The sequence below is a fragment of the Primulina huaijiensis genome, chromosome 15, assembly GCF_012295235.1.
Source record: "Primulina huaijiensis isolate GDHJ02 chromosome 15, ASM1229523v2, whole genome shotgun sequence".
NCBI classification, from domain to species: domain Eukaryota; kingdom Viridiplantae; phylum Streptophyta; class Magnoliopsida; order Lamiales; family Gesneriaceae; genus Primulina; species Primulina huaijiensis.
Window position 1 is genome coordinate 303,291 of NC_133320.1, and position 19,848 is coordinate 323,138.

General features: G+C 32.2%; 3 protein-coding genes across 9 annotated transcripts; 1 reads left to right on the top strand and 2 right to left on the bottom strand.

The window, feature by feature from the left end:
• Positions 1 to 7,534: 7,534 nt before the first annotated feature.
• LOC140959221 (psbP domain-containing protein 7, chloroplastic-like) lies at positions 7,535 to 9,217 on the top strand. Its single transcript, XM_073417079.1, has 3 exons — positions 7,535 to 7,889; positions 8,561 to 8,771; positions 8,876 to 9,217. Exons 1-3 carry the CDS (start codon positions 7,562 to 7,564, stop codon positions 9,183 to 9,185), a joined length of 849 nt encoding a protein of 282 aa, XP_073273180.1. The 5' UTR covers positions 7,535 to 7,561; the 3' UTR covers positions 9,186 to 9,217.
• A 164-nt stretch (positions 9,218 to 9,381) lies between these two features.
• LOC140959222 (putative protease Do-like 14) lies at positions 9,382 to 14,762 on the bottom strand. Of its 7 annotated transcripts, none has more exons than XM_073417084.1 (11): positions 14,632 to 14,762; positions 14,375 to 14,456; positions 13,501 to 13,599; positions 13,181 to 13,357; positions 12,966 to 13,093; positions 12,674 to 12,888; positions 12,395 to 12,476; positions 11,626 to 11,768; positions 11,005 to 11,125; positions 10,022 to 10,114; positions 9,382 to 9,696 (listed from the first exon to the last, which is right to left on the bottom strand). In XM_073417084.1, the coding sequence occupies exons 1-11, from the start codon at positions 14,632 to 14,634 to the stop codon at positions 9,580 to 9,582; spliced, it is 1,260 nt and encodes a 419-aa protein (XP_073273185.1). In that variant the 5' UTR covers positions 14,635 to 14,762; the 3' UTR covers positions 9,382 to 9,579. The 7 variants fall into 7 exon arrangements, 6 of the variants coding, with proteins under 6 accessions (XP_073273185.1, XP_073273181.1, XP_073273183.1 ...); XM_073417080.1 differs by having other exon boundaries at positions 14,348 to 14,456; XM_073417082.1 differs by having other exon boundaries at positions 9,383 to 9,696; positions 13,501 to 13,614.
• A 784-nt stretch (positions 14,763 to 15,546) lies between these two features.
• LOC140960316 (formin-like protein 11) lies at positions 15,547 to 19,485 on the bottom strand. Its single transcript, XM_073418545.1, has 4 exons — positions 17,609 to 19,485; positions 17,331 to 17,521; positions 16,487 to 16,722; positions 15,547 to 16,414 (listed from the first exon to the last, which is right to left on the bottom strand). Exons 1-4 carry the CDS (start codon positions 19,111 to 19,113, stop codon positions 15,689 to 15,691), a joined length of 2,658 nt encoding a protein of 885 aa, XP_073274646.1. The 5' UTR covers positions 19,114 to 19,485; the 3' UTR covers positions 15,547 to 15,688.
• Between the last annotated feature and the right edge of the window lie 363 nt (positions 19,486 to 19,848).

Below are 19,848 nucleotides of genomic sequence, written 5' to 3' on the forward strand. Positions count from 1 at the left end.
TAATACCTGAAAAACAAACAAAAAAATTACATGTATTTATTAATACTATTGTTCCAAATTTCATTAAAGATAAGCAATTTTTTTTAAAAAAATTGATTATAAATTTCATTCAAAAAAATAAAGATAAATTTAAATTTTTTTTCCGAAAAATGGTGGCTAAATTTCTTTTTTCTTAAATTTATTTTAGAAACCATTAATAGTTGGAAGGAAACAAACAAAAAAAATATTTATTATTATTGTTCCAAATTTCAATAAAGATTGTTGGGTGAAATAATTGTTTCTGTTTGGTAGAGCGATCGAACCGTAATGCTTGAGTTGCTGTGCAGTTTAAAAGATTTGAGTTGCACCATTACCACCAGCTATAGCTTTTGGTAAAGCGGTAAGCACTCGGTCCTACAATTGGTATCAGAGCCAATGTCACGGGGTCGATTCCCATTGATTGCAAGGAGTGCAATTATTGGGAGGGAGATTGTTGGGTGCAATAATTGTCCCAGTTTGGTAGAGCGATCGAACCGTGGTGATTGATTTGATGTTCAATTTAAAAGATTTGAGTTGCACCATTACCACCAGCTATAGCTTTTGGTAAAGCGGTAAGCACTCGGTCCTACAAAGATATTTTTTTTTATTAAAAAATGGAGTGCAAATTTCATCACAAAAAATGAAAGCTAAATTTCATTTTGGCTTCAATTTATTTTAAATTCCATTAATTAATAGATGAAAAAAAAACAAACATGTATTAATGATTATAAATAAGGACATACATGTAAATTAACAATTCAAACTCATATATTTATAATAAATAAATAATTAGATTATATTAGAAAAGTGTACGTGCGTTGGACGTGAGCAACTAAATTGCTGGAAATATAAGTTCGAAATTTTGATAATATTTAAATGAATTAAAATATGGCTAATAGCATTTATTAATTGAAACAAACTAAACCACAAAATAAAAAATCATGACCATAGACAGTATATGAATCGGTGAAGTTATCTAATCCACATAACATACTTTTCAATATACTTCTTGGTTGATTTTGATAACTCAACAACTATTTGTCGGAGTTTGTTATAATATATATATAACCATTTTGGTATACTTAGCTAGTATATGATCGTCTTTAACATCTATTATGTTATTTAAAATCCTCATCTGGGATCTGACATACTCGTAGTTTACTTCCCTATCAGAACGTTATTTCGGTTTTCTACATTGTTTTTATCCAGTAATCTTATTTTCCAAATATTTATTTTATTGTTGAATGATTTTTCAGTTTTTGAAAATTATCAACTATAACTCATAAGAATAAATGTTGTTTTTAGTCGTGATTGGCTTTTACTCGTGACTAAAAGTATGTATAACCTATATATTTTTCAACAACAAAACCAATGAATGGTGCTGTAATTTCTTCAAACATCGTGATATTTGTAATATAATTGTTATATATTTAGGATCAATATTATCAACATATAGCTATAAGTTTAATAAATTTTTAACAATTATTTCTCAATTAGTGTGAGAAAAAAACTTGAAAATCTTTTCAAATGACTATATCTTATAACTGTGTCATCGTTTAATTTGACGCAATTCAGGAAAGTCATTTCGTTCGTCATTTTTTAGAGGATTTGGAACAATGATTGTGTGCATCATATCATGGGGATGGTATAGTTTCAATCTCATAAACAAAACAAATTTTATTCTATCGAGTTTACATTTTGTTTTATAATATTTTATATATTGTGGAACGACATACAAAATTAATTATTTTTATTTAAAAATCTTGAGAAGGACACGGATAACGTAATTATGATATGTATATGAGATATCATTCAAATATCTCATCTAATAATACAACTGTTTAGATTTCATGAGCATCTTATAATAGACAAAATTAATTTGATGAAATATTGTATAATTCAATTTGAATTTCACTATTCGGCTAAATGAATTTATTTGGCGAATAATTCTCTATGTTACCATCATATATTTCATGAATTAGTTTGTTAGCCACTTTAACTAAAAAAATAGACAAAAACAACCTCTTAGTCACCTCGAAATCTATCGAGATAATATTGGAAGAAATAAAGTGCAACCGGCTCAATGTCCCAATTTATTAAAAATACACAAAATTGATCTATTGTGTTCACAGAGCTTTAGAATTGTTCTCATATCATTAAAAATAGAATGAGAATTATACACAATTTTTTTTCATGTATTTCTTTTTCTGAATGAAGAATTTTTTCTTTTTGTTTATTCTTTGAGAAATATTGATATTTTATATGGCATCAATATGTTGCAAACCATGAAGTAGCAACATAATCACTGTATAACCCTTAAATGTTTACACATACAATTTTCCAATTTCCTCTTCATTGTGCTGCGTTGAAATTTAAATATGAATCATTCTTGATCTTAATACGCAACATTATTTTTTTAACATGTTTTTTTCATCCACTATGTTTGTCATAAATTTTTTGTTCAAAATTTGATTCATTTCTTAACTACATGTATGAAGAACCAATAAATTATATAATTCACAGAAATCATATATTACCCTCTTCATAGAACATAAGACCCAAAATATGCGGCTTTGATTGGTGTGCTCTCATACATATTTTCATATAAACAACAAAAAAAATAATAGAATATCAGAAAAATCAAATGCCGCCAACAATACTAAACAAAATGAATTTAAAAAATTCGTGACACAAACAACCTCCATAAAAAAATGATAACTCAAAGTTCAAAAATAATTTATTTAGTACAATAACAAAGAAATTGAATTATATACGAGCAATAAAAAGCATAAATCACTCTCAAATTAAATACTAACTCATATTATTCAAAATTTTTATAAATTTTTCAATTTTTTTTTCAAATAAAGAGAAGGCGTCTTATTAACGTCATGGTTTCATAAAGATTTTATTTTTTAAAAAAACACACAAAGGAAAAAATGGTGCTTCAAAATCATCATGAAAAATCCTTTAATAAAACCTTAAGAAATAAAAATATAATACGAAGTCACACAATTTTCCTTAAATCAAAGAAATATATTAGACCGTCGACAAAATATATCTGACAACGACAAAACATACGTTAACTTGTGATACAATTAAAATTTAGAATCATGCATAATCATTTAATTATAACAAAATCGTATGCCAAAAATCTATTTAATATTATCTATTTTAACAATTTATCCATGTTTGTCGTCCACCAGAGGACTCATAGATCCACTAATTTTTTTAGTCCACCTATTAATTTCACAATAAATAATACTACAAAAATAATATAATCAAACACATAAAAACTCAAATCCAAATACCTTCAATCAATTTAAATAAAATATTTTGAATAGAGAATATAATAATGTTGTAAAAATTTTGAACACTGATTTATAGACAGAAATCTGGAAATACATTCGTCCCAATAAATAAAAAAATATTATCTCTTTATATTATGAGATATAAGCTAAAAACGAAGAAATACTTCATCGTTTTTAATATTTTTTAAGTCGTTTCAAACTAAGTAATCTAAGCAAACTGAAAACATGCATTATGTGTTTAAGAATTAACAAAATATCTCAAGGAAAAAAATTAAAAATAATCATTTTGTGAGATATATGATTTTGTTTTATATTTTTTTCGGTGAACAAACAAATCACATAAGGAATCCAAACACAACATGATCAATACAAACGACATATAACACCAAAATATGTAATGCTATCATGTTAAAAAACTCATCTCATTGCAAGAACACAAAATGATCAAATGAAGCATATTATTTATTAATATTTATTTAGCAGCACATATAAAAAATTGACTAAATAGCTTAAAAACAGTGTTTGGAATAACTTACATATAAACATTTCTCTCAATCATGTATATCTATTTACACATAAAGAGTTTGAAAATATCTTTATTCTAAATAGGAAAAAGAAGTTTTATATAACCTTAATATTTATTAATAATTTATTTTTATTCAATCCGACTCATCTCCCTTCATCTGCCCATTATTACCTCTCATCAATATGGTAGATATTTTTCATGAATTTGACTGAAATCATGTATAAATTTAGTAATTAAAATTAAATTTAAAAGTAAATTAAAACAATAATTAATTTGATTGAATTAAGTACACTATTAATGATCTTATTAAATTAATATAAAAAATGACTTAAATAACATAATGAACATGACAAATTGTAAAACAAAAAACAGTAAAATGGTAAGGTTAAAAATGAAAATCATATATCTAATAGATAATATTTATTTAACATCATATATAGAAAATTAACTAAATAGCTTAAATGTTTATATTGAAATCACTTACATACAAATATTTTCTATCAATCACATATATTTGTTGATACATAAGTAGTCTTAAAATATATCTATTGTAAATGGGAAGAAGATGTTTTATATTACCTTAATATTTTTTAATTATTTAATTTTTTCAATGTCACTCATCTTCATTCGTCTTCATATTATTACTTTAATGTTCTTAATATTAATAATTTTTTTAATGTATAACATTATGAGAGAGATTTTCTATTAATTTGATGTCATTGTATAAATTAAAGTAATTAAATTTAAATTTAAAAATAAAAGTAAAATTAAAATAATAAACAGCTTGATTGAGTTAAGTGCTCTATTAATAATCCTATTAAACTAACGTAGAAAATAACTTAAAGAACAACATGAATATTATACAAATTATAAAAAAAAAAAAAGTAAAATAGTAAGTTTACAAAGTAAAATCAAAATAATAATTAATTTGATTGAGTTAAGTACACTATTAATTATCATATTAAACTAATATGAAAAATGACAATAAACAAAACGGTAAAATAGTAAGTTTACAAATAAAAGTCACATATTTATAATAATAAAATAAAATAAAATAGATGTTAGTAATATTAGCAATTTTTTTAAATGTATAACATTATGATAAATTTATAAGTAAAATCAAAATAATAATTAATTTGATTGGGTTAAGTACACTATTAATTATCATAGTAAACTAACATGAAAAATGACTTAAAGAACCCCATGAACATGACAAAATATAAAACAAATGAAATGGTAAAAAAGAAAACTCACAAATGAAAGTTAAGTACACTATTAATTATCATATTAAACTAATATGAAAAATGACAATAAACAAAACGGTAAAATAGTAAGTTTACAAAGTAAAATCAAAATAATAATTAATTTGATTGAGTTAAGTGCTCTATTAATAATTCTATTAAACTAAAGTAGAAAATAACTTAAAGAACATCATGAATATTATACAAATTATAAAACAAATAAAAGGATAAAAAGGTAAGCTCACAATGCAAACTCATATATTTATAACTAAATAGCTTAAATGTTTATATTGAAATCACTTACATACAAATATTTTCTCTCAATCACATATATTTGTTGATACATAAGTAGTCTTAAAATATATATATTGTAAATGGGAATAAGATGTTTTATATTACCTTAATATTTTTTAATTATTTAATTTTTTTTCAATGTCACTCATCTTCATTCGTCTTCATATTATTGCTTTAATGTTCTTAATATTAATAATTTTTTTAATGTATAACATTATGAGAATGATTTTCTATTAATTTGATGTCCTTGTATAAATTAAAGTAATTAAATTTAAATTTAAAAATAAAAGTAAAATTAAAATAATAAACAGTTTGATTGAGTTAAATGCTCTATTAATAATCCTATTAAACTAACGTAGAAAATAACTTAAAGAACATCATGAATATTATACAAATTATAAAACAAAAAAAAAGTAAAATAGTAAGTTTACAAAGTAAATTCAAAATAATAATTAATTTGATTGAGTTAAGTACACTATTAATTATCATATTAAACTAATATGAAAAATGACAATAAACAAAACGGTAAAATAGTAAGTTTACAAATAAAAGTCACATATTTATAATAATAAAATAAAATAAAATAGATGTTAGTAATATTAGCAATTTTTTTAAATGTATAACATTATGATAAATTTATAAGTAAAATCAAAATAATAATTAATTTGATTGGGTTAAGTACACTATTAATTATTATAGTAAACTAACATGAAAAATGACTTAAAGAACCCCATGAACATGACAAAATATAAAACAAATGAAAGGATAAAAAAGAAAACTCACAAATGAAAGTTAAGTGTACTATTAATTAACATATTAAACTAACATAGGAAATTACTTAAAGAACCAAATGAACATGACAAATTATAAAATAAATAAAAGGGTAAAAAGGTAAGCTCACAATTCAAACTCATATATTTATAATAGTAATAGATATAGATATAGATATAAATATAAATTTTTTTTAGAATCCATTAATAGATTAAAAACAAACAAACAAAAAAAAATGTATTTATTATTATTATTATATTTTTAATGAAGATAAAAACATACATATAAGTTACCTTAAGACCAATCACTTTCCAAGATAATGTCCATGCTGTCGGGACGGATGAATAATATACATGCCAGGTTTAAATTTCAAATTTTGTTGAAGAAGGCTTTGGTTGAAGCAGTTCCCTTTTCAAGAATCCCAAAATCAAAAAATGGATCAGCTAAATTAGTACCGACGCGGCCATATATAGCTGGTTTCTTGATCATCTTTGTCTTCACTGCTACAACCCTTGTTTTGAATACTGTTACCCCGGCCCTCTGTCTTTCATTCTCCCTAAACCTAGCCAAATACCTTAACATCCCCTCTGAGTAGTGATGAAACCCTAGTTATGAACTCAGAGCCCGACAGATGTCATCGCCCTTCATCGGTTCTCTTTGCGACATTTATCAGACGCTTCACCGGTCACAAAACTTTTGAACTCTGATGCACATTCTTGCCGCCTTGTCTCCTTGGCTTCTTTAGTGAACTTTAAATATAGAATATGATTTACTTGTAATGAAGTTGTCTATGAGGATATATATATATATGTAAGAAGAAAGAAGTGAATAAAAAGGGCAGGCATAAGTTGGTGGTTTGAGCGTTATTGATACCCACATGTTTAATTTTAAGGGTCAAATCTGATACAAGAATATTATGGCTCCTAATCTGGCCAGGTTGCTGGTAATTTATGTGGCAGATTCATTAATGCAAGAATAATGTGTTGGATTCCATCGTACAATCTAATAACAAGAAACCCCCCCTTTTTTTTTTTTTATGGTAACCAAAAAACCCTACATAGCTAGCTTGAGTCCATAATAGTTGTGATTGTATTATATAGTAGCACACGCTCGCAGCACCAGAGGAATATGAACCACCGAAATCGGATAGTAAAATCCAAACTTACTTAAAAAAATAAATATAACATATCTTGAATTTGAGACAAAATTTAATGTTTTTAAATTTAAAATCATTTGTAACAAATTATTTTCCAAATTAATATATAACAAATTCAATATCTTAACTTCTAAAAACAAATTTTTTATATACATATATTTATATATCAGACATATTTTTTTGAAATAGATAAAATATTCTGTATACATTTTCAAAAATGAAATATGATTACTTTGGTAAAAAGAAAATGAAAATAATATCCATTCACCTGAACCTCTGGCGGACATGCGAATTCGATTCTCATCGCCGGATTCACATGGCCCAATCTTCCAACGACGGCGAAAGAAGCTTTCAGCCGCCGCCGGCTGACCAATTCAGGCCACTCCAATCGGTGTTCCGACGGCGGCTAATCTCTGGAGTTTCCGCCGCTTCTCTGCTGAGTGTCGGCGCCAATTTCGGCGGCATTACGAGTTTTTTTCTGAGCTTCTTTCCGGAGGAAGCTCGGCATCTAAAGCTCGACGCGCTCTATCCTGTTCGAGGCTACAGCCGATATATAGATACAAATCTGGGATTTGGTGAGTGAATTAAGCTATTCTTATTCTGGTTGCGGTGTAATCGTACTTACTTTTTGATCCTCTCTTCCCTTTTCTCAACTTACATTATGTATTTGAATTTTTTAAGCTTTTACGGCTAAAATCGAAAGTTGTAAGATATAAATCTTAAATTTGAATCTAACGAATCTACACTTCAGCTGTGAATTTGTTTGAGATTTTTCTGAACTTTTTTTTTTTTTTTTTTGAAAAATTGTTGTCAATAATAGTGAATTCCGATAAGATCAACCGACCTATAATATGAATGAGAAATGCTAAGGTTTCATCCGATGATGATAAAAGCTCTCATTGAGTCAATTTTGTGTTCTTTCTTTAAATATAAAAATATTAATAATATTTTTATATTTAAAGTATTATTTTTTAAATTTTAATATTTTTATATTTAAAGTATTATTTTTTAAATTGAGTCCATATATATAAACCTTGACAATAAATCTACTCTTTATATGATTTTCGTGTGGAGTTCATATTGATAGATAATCGTGCAGTCTATAATTAATTAAACTCGTGCCTAAGACTATTTATTACATTAGACATATTTCGTTTTATTAGCATTTAACCCATAACTATCCACTTATATTATAATTCGTGTTCCAACCAATTTGCCAACAACAAATAGGGTATTATTGAAACAGAATTCATCTATCCGGAGAGTTGGTTGGGTGATCAGACAGTAGCATATCGAGCTGCGGAGAAGGCAGAAAGATTAATGGATCCACCACCTCTAGGCAGTGTGGGGCGGCGGTCACGCTCTGTAAATGAGCCGGTTGTGGCGTTTGGACCACCTGGGTCCACAGGAGAGCTCAACATCAGCGTCATTGTTGCGCCGGTTTCACTCGACTTCTCGTGAGTACCGATTACTCATTGATAATTTGTTGTCATGCGTATATTTTGCTTCACTTAATTGTTTTATCGTTTTCTAAAAGAATGCTTGGCAAATTGTTTGGCAGAATCGAAACATTTGGAGGGGCGGAGGAGGTGGGAGAAGCCATAGTGGGGACGATTACAGGGCGGAACAGAGCAAGTGTGGTGAAGGGTACTTTGATAGCTTCGAGTTTGAGACAAGATTCAGTGGAAGGAGTGAATTTTTATGAGCTGGAATTTGAGGTTGAGAGTCCAACGTTTCATCGCCACAACGTTGCAGTTTGCTGTGTCCGAAAGGGAAGGTTGTTCACTTTGAATGCCCAGTCGCCAGAATCTGTTTGGCCCGAATTTAAATCACAATTTTACACTATTGCTGACTCTTTCAATTTAGTCTGACTGATGAAATCCTTGCCCACAATTTTATTTCATTTTTGGTTATACTTGAACATATTTGTGAATGTTATTTTAATTCAGTCATTTATAAAAGTAATTTCAGAAACTAATTGATTTACTCGGTGTTTTCAGTTTGTACTCTAATGCAGCAAAAACATAAAAAAGAGGTATGGTGTAAGAATTTAATATATGATACGAAGTGTTCATCAGTATGCTAGGAAATCTCTCTCTCTCTCTGTCTTTTGTTATCTACAAGGTAGCGAGATCATGCTAAAATCGTCCAGCCCATTTGTTCAAAATAAAAATATAGGGACTCTGATGCCCATTCTTGCCACAAGAAGAAAATAAAAATATTTCCATATTAGAAACGAAAACTGGATAAGATGACAAGTATGGTTCACATATCCGGATCAGCTTCTTCAGGAATGACGGTCAAAGTTGTAGTAGTATCATTCGCTCTCTTCACAACAGCAATAAATGGCTTTCCAACTTTGTCTCCCATTATCTCGATCACCTACACACACACAAAAAAGGAAGAGGACCTGATCAATTTGATTATAAAAAAAATATATATATATATTTGTTGCATCCATTCTCAAGGCACATTGACAGGCACCACACGACCATCTCCTCGTGAAGCTGTAAACTATTATAACTTATAGGCTCAATTTAAGCACAGAAAAATTCACGTATTTCAAAGAAAAATTTTCATATGATTGACACTCACGAGATATTATCAGATCAAGTACCATGGGTGCTACAAATCCCAAATTAACCCTGCTAACAGACCACTGGGTTCATTTTTAATGAAATCACTGATCTACTCAAAACACAAATACCTCCTTGATGCTTCCGACCGGCTTTCCCCCAAATTCGACAACAACATCCCCAGGACGAAATCCAGCACGATCAGCTGGAGAACCTGGTGATACCTGAAAAATAAATATTTCCATCATTCTTTCTTTTTCCAGAGAACTACTGAGTGAAACTGTGTCATTTCAGAAGGTGGAACCTTTACTCTGTGCCTCCATTGCAACAACTATCAGATGAATCAAACTGAACTATGTAACATCTACCTTAGCCAATGCAGAAACATTCTTAATGCAATCAGTTAAGCGAATATATGTGAAAGGATCTAAATTATTTATCAGTTTTTCGGAAAACGGATGACATTCCCCTTTACTATTGGTCGTCACCATAAAGCAAAATAATAAAAATATTAAAATAACAACAATTACATATCATGGTCTAGAATCAAAGGATAGAAAGTAAATCTCACATTTTTGACTCCATATATTACAGTTGCTGATGCAGCACGTAACAAAGGGAGAGGAACTGACACAAGTTGCAGGGAAAAGTAGAGCAAAAGTAAAGGATAATCTCGATCCAAAGGAACAGTTTGGTTTATCTCTATCTAAAAGTGCGGGTCTTAGCATGGTAGTTAACAAATACAAACGAGAGGACAGACGAAAATCTCACCAACATGAAAACACACTAATATTTAAACCCCAAGTCTCAGCTGTATATAATTTTAATATAGACAAATTGAATATTGTGCGTCTCAGATTGACAAATTACCAAGTTTTATATTTCTTCATCGATTAAAGATAATGAATATCACCAATATTAGAATTTCTCAAAGAAAATCATCCAACACATTGGTATTCGTTGATATTGTCTGTTAATTCCTTAGAAATCTGCTAAGGCATAATGAACTTACGTCCTCAAGCCCATCCTGAAGGGAAGAAAAATTGATCACTCCAGCCCTCACTCCACCACACCACCACAAAATAGAATTTCATACATCTGATTAAAATCTTACCACAGATACAAGAAGACCCTTATTTACATTTGGAAAAGCGGGATTGTTGTCCTTAAGTTGTGCCGTGATCATGTCATTGAGATCAATCATTTTCAGTCCCAGCCACGTTCGAACAACTCTCCTACATTTAACAAACAAATAAAAAATCAGAATCAGAACATTTTAACAAGTTCCTAAAGTGGTGGCGTAACAGAGTAAGTCAACGTTTAATGTTCCCCACACACCCAAGGGTAGGAGACCTACAGCCACAATCTTTTACTTGAAGCCAAATGAAATCAGTTTACTAGGGTAAAAGCAACACAAGTTAAAGGAATACACAAAGACCGTGTTTGTAAAAGTCTACTACCATACTGCAAGGAATGAGAAAAGGGAAAAAGGATGAGCTGGTATCTTTAAAAGTTCAATAACTATCCAATAGCATACGGTTAAGGAATCAAGAGAGGTTCCTTCAACCTAAAAAATTGAGGAATTTCCAAGAGAATCTAGAAAAGATCTTGATACAAGCTGAGGAAAGAGGATATTAGTGAGAGAACAAAGAGAACACAATGGATTCAGAATTTCTGTCAGTGCTTGTGTTCTTGGAGTGAGTTATAAACTGGAGATAAATGGAAGTATACTCACCCGTTTCTTTTGAAGTGCTTGATTATTGTGGAGACAGAGTCAATTGGTACAGCAAAATTCAATCCATCAGCCCCCAATACTTTCATGATATTGACACCAACAATTTCTCCATAAACATTAACTAGAGGTCCTCCAGAATTACCCTGCAGTCACACAAAAGAAAGGAAAGGGTCCTAGAATAACAAACCTCTTTATTCTAACAATAACGGGTGCAAAGAAGACAAGTGATTTATAGCAAGGTTTCTGCTAGCTGAATGGAGTAAGTTATGTGTGATCCATCTTGCCACAAAATTAAATATTGAGCATTAATGACACTAGTTCCCACGTTACAGGATGTTAAACCCAACAGAAAAATTATTCTTACAATAATTGAAGACATATAGAAGGAGATTTCATCAACAACCTCCACATAGAATATGCTCATACATGATAATACCATTTGGAAAATGCAATGACATTATGACTGTAACTTGTTCGGGAAAATACAACTTCACCCCATTGAAAAAACCACAGACAACACTTGCATTTTAAACCATCCTTCAGCACTCAGCACAAAGAGAAACCCAAACCTCCAAATTATAACCATGTAATTTTGCAAACTATATTGAGATGACAAACATTAGTGCCTATTAGTACACATTCACAGTAACAAAACTCTCCGATCATGGGCTCGCCTGACCAGAATGCTCCCAAATATGAAATATGGGATGAAAGGGAGATTAAAAACATTAATTTCTTTAAAGGAAGTGTAGGACAAAGAACTTTTTACCTCATTAATGGCACAGTCAGTCTGTAAGTATTCTCTTCGGAAGCCCCCTAGACCTAAGTCACTGCTCTTGCGATCAACACAACTAAATGCCATGGTAAATATAGCATCAGGCATAACGAAAGAAATTATACTTCCATATATATAGTCCACTTCATTAGTTAGTACATACATTTAAATAATTCAAAGCTTTGAATCCAATTTGATAGTGTTAAGTGGCATCTAAAACAAATAGCAGATGTTAGAGGTAATGAAAGTTCAAGCCCTTTAAGACCTAATTACCTTACAATACCTGCAGTTACAGTATTTTGAAGAGTAAGGGGACAACCCATAGCTACCACCAAGTCCCCAGGGCGAAGCTTACTTGAGGAGCCAAGTTTTGCAGTCGGAAGTAGAGTTTTAGATTTGATTTTCACCAACGCTATGTCTGAATGTAAATCAGCATTCACTACTGTGCCCTCAAATGTGCGACCATCTTGCAACGTTACCTCAACCTGCTAAAATGATTGATAAATTATATTATATATTCACCTGTATAACATTCCATGCATAACAGGGATGCACTGGCACAGACCTTTCCCTTGGATGAAGATCTTAATCCTTGGAAATCAACTACTACATGAGCACAAGTCAAGATAGTACCATCCTCATCAATTATAGTTCCTGATCCCACACTTTTACCCATAGTCATCCCACTAAAACCTGCCAAAAACTAATCTTTAACAATAGATTTTATGATACGCTGTGCTGTGGATTAAAATAATTCCATAAAAAAATAAGAAAGCATACCTTGTGGTACTGACAAATTCACAACAGCAGGACCAACCTTTGCCGCAGCATTAGGAATAGTATCTGCACTGAAACAGTTGCAAGATCGTCTGGGACAATCTCCAGCATTAGTGGCACTTTTGCTTATGTCAGCACCTGGAAATGCATTTGGAATGGAAAAAAATAGAGGAAGAAAACCTGCAAAGATGTGCTATTTATTCAGGAACTTAAGTGGTACTAATATACAAAAGAAACAGGAAACAAAAAAGATGGTGCACACGCTAATTACAGATCCCACAAAATAGACATTAAGAAAAATATGATTAAAATACAATGTCTACCATGTTGTGAAGGATTCAATGCCGTAAATTCGTGAAAGCTGTTCACTTGCATAGTTCTCCAAGGCCATGTTAAGGAGTCAGACGGCGGTACAAGTGAAACTGACAGTAATTTTTCTGCAATAGATTAAATAATACTCATAAATGATGAATAGAAGAGAATTAAAAAACACTTGGAAAATTCAGACAAATCCTACATAATACAGCAATATCTTCTGCATAGCACAAAACATCACGTTAATGTGCTGATAACAGTTTTGCAAGCAGCTTTACGATTTCCAAAAGGTAAAATTACAAAAAGATGTTTAAACATTTTTGTCACAGGGGAACAAGGTCAAAGACACTAAAAACGAGGTAAACAACGCACGGTTTAGGGGAACAAGCTTCCATTGTATCACTATTCATTATCATAACCAAACCTTAAGGTCCTACACAAAAATCACAGAGGAATTCCCGGAGATGGACATACAAACTTGACAGGAACCTTATTCACTCCCTTAAAGAAAAGGAACAACTGATTAGCACTAGCCATCCAAAAATGTTCCCCAAAAACCGGAGAAAAAAGAGCACTGTAATAATTCAAGTAAGAGATTACACGAGCACGTGCACCACCGGATATCCCAAATACAAAGGCATCTGCAAACCCAACTTAAAAGCCCAAATCTCAACTTAAGCACATGCCAAGTTGCAATAAAAATCAATACAGATGTTTCTAGAAAAACCCCATGGGCATTTACAGACAAATGGGTAAAATAAAATCTCAAAAATTTTAGTAAACTTGATGCTCGTCCACCTTATCGCAACGGACAAAATATCATCAACAACTGAGAGGCATAACAACGATTTATACAAGTCGAATGAATAAAAGGAGCCTCGCCAGAATTTGAGGAAGTAGTGAAAGAGAGAACCCCTGAGCTAGCAGCAGCCAAAGTTAGTGCACGCATGAAGGATAATTTCCCCTGCAGATAGAACAATGAGTTTAAAATCAAGCAAAACAGCACAAAAAATTGCATAGGCAATTAATCAAACACTTAGCAAGCAAGTTCCGTTCTCCCATTTTCACAAAAACAAAGTATCAAGCAAATGGGGATGTTCGAGAGTAATTTAAACGGAATATATTGCCGCGAAAAATACCATGGATAGCAATGCAAATTATTTGATCTCTTCCTCCGCTTCTGTTTCTCGAAGTTTTCTGTTCGAATCAAGATGGGTTTTAATTAAATAATAATACGAATAATTTAAAAATAATAATAATAATTTGTAATAAAGCGCAAATAACCCCGGCAAAAATGTTTTTGTTTGTTTGTTTGTTTTATTATTATTATTATTATTATTACCTAAACAGATTATAATTTAATTTTTACAATTTATACACGTAACAAATAGATCGATGATACTATAATTATTCCCACTTACTGAAATAATCGATCATAATTCTGTTTGATTGATTTGATTTTTGATTAAATAAGTACGTCGTCTGGTATGTTATTTTTTATTATGATCATTTCATAAAAGATTTATATTTTTATTCACTCAATACACATGTCATGTGTTGAGTGAATGAGGACATTACTATAGCATCTATCAAACTAATTTTTTTCACTGGACTCAAATAAACATCATAATTTTTATATCCAAGTCGTGTCAAATATGGAGGAGGTGAATGCAAAATCCATTATATTTTTAACATTGGACAAGACCATTATATTATATGATTATTATATTATATGTTATATTCTGTTCTGTTCTGTTCACTTGAAATGAAATTACCAAAACCCGTTATATAATTTTCATGTAATGCCCATTGATATTAAAAAAAAAAAATCCATCTAATCGGAAACGATGGAGCTGATTTTAACCGAACTTGTAGTAGGAGGCAGGGGCGAGTAAATCCAGCTTCCATACCATACCAAGCCAATAAATAGATATTTACTGGCATCCTCCGAAATCTCCGCGAAGCACTGCAAACATTTAAAATCACTCACCAATCCACACACTAGCGGCTAACATTAAATATGGTTGCAAATTCTAAACACGTACGTAAAGTTAAGATGATCGGGATAGCAGCTATAAATGTATTTGTCGGCTGATAAAATTCAAATACATATTTTTGAAGATGCTAACAATCATAGAATATATATGGCACACAAAATACTATGGACAAACCAAGCCATGATCTTCTTCTACTCTATCAGAATACAGATAAAGGGTTAGGACCTCGAGGTGTTTTCGAGCTCCTCAGTTCCTTGCACACATTATCTAACGTACACAAAAAATCTCTTACAATTACAAAAATACGAAGTGGGTTCAATTCGTCTTTGCTTACGTTTCCATGAAAATATTCGGTGATTTCTTTAACATGTAACGAGACTCTATTCTCATCTTGTTGCACTTCTTTCACCTTCGTTTTTGCATACTTCAAGAATGATCTCATCGAAATAACAAAGTTACCCTTTGTTTCTTCCATTATCATGTCCTTTTGAACCAACTGTTGCAGTTCACGCATTCTTTCAGATAAATTTGTGACCGAACTTGCAAGAACATCCAAGTCTATTGTTGCTGTTTTTTTGACATTGCATAGCTCGGTGCTTAAACCGGAGACAAGATCTAAGCCCATTTTCCTGTATTTTTCTTCCTTATCTTCGATGTTTGAAGTGTTGCTTCTCATATTGATTCTGCCCATTATGCTTTCTGATACTCGTAATCCCTCTGACCGCATGATTTCTTGGACGACAAAATGAAGTAGTGTAGTTTTTCCATCTGTTCCCTTTACATCAGCAAGTTTAAGAAGGGCGTCAAGCTTGAAAGCTTTGGCGCCTCCCCTTGTCGTTCCAATGTTCATTCTGTTTCCTGTTTTGAGAACAGCCTCAAGTAGTTTTAGGAAGAGTCGGCTCGATCTTAGTTCCTTGCACGCCTCCTAATATAGAACAAAATTTATAAATTCATAAAGATAATACTAATATGTTGGAGATTGGTTCTTTTGTATTACCTCGAGCATTGAGAAAGATTTTATGAGATGAAAGACCTCATCTTCAAAAGTCTCTCGGTATAGCATAGCCTCTATTCTTGCAAATGCAAATGGTATCTTGAGCATCTCCTTCACTAATTTCTCAGCTGATCCTAATTCAAGAACATCTCCTCTGTAGTTTGAGAGCTTAGCCTCTTCTTCCTTAGTTGGAACCATCTTTGAAAGTGTTTCTAAATCTTGCAACGACAGACCATCCCCTGTTGGGAATATAACCAAAGACCCACATTGGAAGATCAGGAGGAAAATCATGTGTTAATAAGATGAGATGATATCTCCATTGGTACGAGACCTTTTGGGTGATGTCCAAAAACAAAGCCATGAGAGCTTAAACTCAAAATGGACAATATCATCCATGTAATTTTCATGTTTCAACAAGTGGTATCAGACCCATGCGGGTGGAATCATCGGATACTTAAACGAAAGATGTAAGGGATCTCGGTAAAAATCCTTGATAAGTTCTCGAGGTAGGTGATGCTCCCGGTATTTAATGTAAGGTGTGCGCCCTAATGTGGTGAAGAGGAGTGACCTCGATAGGATGATGGACAAAGCTTGAGGAGAGGCCACATCATGAGAATAATGGTGGAAATGATATCTTAATTGGTACTTTACTTTTTTGAGTAAAGTCCAAAAACAAAGCCTTAGACTCAAAGTGGATAATATCTCATAATTGTGGAGATATGTGACTTCCATGTTTTAAATAAGATCCCAAATAAATTATGTTCTCTCCACTTATGTTACATATTTGTTGTTTCTCTTTCAATGTTTTTTCCCTCATATATGAATGAAAAAACTTAAATTTTCATACCTCGGATTAGCGCTCCGCATACTTGTGCTGCAGTGACGTTCAGTGCTTTAGAAAGTATAGTTATGTTATGTAATCTTTTAGGGTCGAGGACATGCTTGCTCGGTGATGGAGTTTTGCTTTTTGCTTCACCCATCTTGATGGTATTTTGGAGGTTGTACCCGAAAAGTGACTCAATCATTTCCTCATCAAATCTGTCATGTTTCATGATCATAAACAACTTAAGCAAAATCAGTGAAGTTATATAGAACTTTGACTTAGTTTCTAGAGTAGTGTCTTACTCAAACGAGCTTGACCGAAGCTTGTCCCACACCGTTGATCGATCTGGCGTAGCTCGAACTTTGTCCCAGTGGAGTGGTTTGAGCTTCGGTAATGGCGAGCCATATTTTCCTGACGGCATACGTTGATTGAGCTGGGAAGGTGGAGGAGGTGGAATTTTGAGAGGATTGTTAGTGTTCCCTTTCGAAAGGGATGGTGCCGATGGCGGTGGAGGACTTGTTTTTGGAGCTTTGGAGTACGAAAAATTCGTCAATGTGGACGATTTAATGTTGGATTTTGCTTTTAAGGAAGGAGATGAAGAAACGTGCATGAATGGCACTGAAGGTGGTGGCGGCGGGGGCGGTGGTGGCGGCTGCAGGGGGGAACATGGGGCTGATAAAATGGGATTAGAGTGCGAAATCTCTGAAGATATAAGAATGAGTGATTCTTTATTTTGGTCATCTTGAGAAGGAGCTTCAAAAAGTTCGGAAATGCTACAGGCTGATGTATTGGAATTTCTCACTTGTGGCGAACATGAATTGCAGAAAGAATGGAAAGATTCATCATCAGAAGAATCAGATTCTTCAATGATAATTTCATCATCAAATCCATGAATTTGTTCTTCAGTAATCAATCTTTCACCGTGTGAAAAGTGAAGGTCCTCATTTTTATACTCGACCGACTCAGAAATTTCATGCACAGTAGTAATTTCCACAACAGAACAAGAATGCACAACTCTGTTATCAGATTCTTCATTCTCGTCATGTGAACAATTTGACATGTTTCGAGCAAAAGCCGTTTTTCCCGGATCGAAATTTGGATTCATGCAACCATGTTTTTGGTTTAATGCAGTTTCTAAAGAATCGAGGTAAAAAAGGTCAGGGCCTGGATCTGAACTCACCTTTTTTACTGAGCTTTGGGATGTGGCAAACTTTGATTTGCCTTTGTTTCTTGCTTCGGTTGTGTTCATTGATACACTTCTTTTGGTCCTCCGTTTTTGCTGTTTCTTGAATTTCCTGCAGCAAAAGAAGAGCCCAATTGCACACAGTATAGAGGTAACCCCAACTGACGCTAATACTGCACTCAAGATTCTTCTATCTTTCATGCCTTTTCCTTTGTGTTCTTTCTGTATTTTATGACCTCTCGAGGACGAAGAGTGATAATGCAACGGCGGTTGCGCGTGTCGGTGAGTGTGCACCGCCGGAGCTGGAGTCCATGCGAGTGCCGGTGAAGGTGATGAGGATGGAGGAAGATATGCAAAATGGCCATTTCTTAATTTGTGAGATTGGAAGCTTTGAAGTCCCGATAGAACTCTGAACTTCTCCAAAAACAAGACAATTTTATCTTGTTTTTGAACAAATTCCTCCCTATTATTTCTTCCATAATGCACTTCACTGTTGAAGTAGTACTGTTGTGAATTGAACGAGGCCTTTGCAATCAAATTGTGGGTGCAATAGAAAGATGCAGTTACAAAGAAAAAAAAGATTAACAAAAACATGTGGAGAACTTGAGAACCACCAAAACCCATGTTCTCGAATTCAGAATCATGGAGAATTTAGACACTATTTTGGCCTATAAATCTACTTTAAAAAAGAAAATGGAGCCGTAGTTTGTTTCGGATGGGAAGACATATGTTATGGTAGTAGACTTGTAGAAGTGGAGAAGATGCAAAACCAGTGTCTTTAATGCTACTCCAAGGAAAGCCTGCAGTTGTAGGTGCTTTATTTCCCCTGTTTTCTAGCTCTCCTCCATTAATTCTCCCTTGACTAGTGTGTTGATATTTAGTACACCAGCTGCTCTTTTGTACATTTTTGTCTTGATTCTCTGTTTAGGACCTGACTGCATCTGTCACCTAATAAGCCATACCGAATTTTCTTCTCTTTAATACTTGAGTTTGTTTGGAGTTATTGGATTCAAAACTAGTACGTACCACTAACATTTTATCGAAATCTGCAACTTTTTTGTCCCATTCTTGAACTCGTCGTAAGAGATTGTAATAGTCAAGCTAGGCATCATCATAGTTAAATGGGGTTTTAGTTAAAACAAGATTCATGGGACTTTTAAGTTTTGAGTCAACTATTACATTTAGTTAAATCATGTCATGCTAAAAGTATATTTAGGTTGTTGGGTGGGGGTGATGGTGTAATCTCACCTACCAGTTAATGTAAATCTTTGAATGACACCGAATTGCTCACATCTTGATTTGGTTTGAACATATAAACATCACACTTTGTGAGATTTTGAGGTTGAACTATCCAAGATT

Excerpts from the sequence above, each read along its gene's own strand:
- LOC140959221 (XM_073417079.1), top strand. The coding sequence starts at position 7,562 with ATGAAAATAATATCCATTCACCTGAACCTCTGGCGGACATGCGAATTC. Across the intron at positions 7,890-8,560 it reads AGATACAAATCTGGGATTTG|AATTCATCTATCCGGAGAGT; the intron begins GTGAGTGAATTA and ends TTATTGAAACAG. Across the intron at positions 8,772-8,875 it reads CCGGTTTCACTCGACTTCTC|AATCGAAACATTTGGAGGGG; the intron begins GTGAGTACCGAT and ends ATTGTTTGGCAG.
- LOC140959222 (XM_073417080.1), bottom strand. Across the intron at positions 11,126-11,625 it reads AAGCACTTCAAAAGAAACGG|GAGAGTTGTTCGAACGTGGC; the intron begins GTGAGTATACTT and ends TGTTAAATGTAG. Across the intron at positions 10,115-11,004 it reads AGGGTCTTCTTGTATCTGTG|GTATCACCAGGTTCTCCAGC; the intron begins GTAAGATTTTAA and ends TTTATTTTTCAG.
- LOC140960316 (XM_073418545.1), bottom strand. The coding sequence starts at position 19,113 with ATGGGTTTTGGTGGTTCTCAAGTTCTCCACATGTTTTTGTTAATCTTT. Across the intron at positions 16,723-17,330 it reads ATGCGGAGCGCTAATCCGAG|GGGATGGTCTGTCGTTGCAA; the intron begins GTATGAAAATTT and ends TATTCCCAACAG. Across the intron at positions 16,415-16,486 it reads AATCTTTCTCAATGCTCGAG|GAGGCGTGCAAGGAACTAAG; the intron begins GTAATACAAAAG and ends GTTCTATATTAG.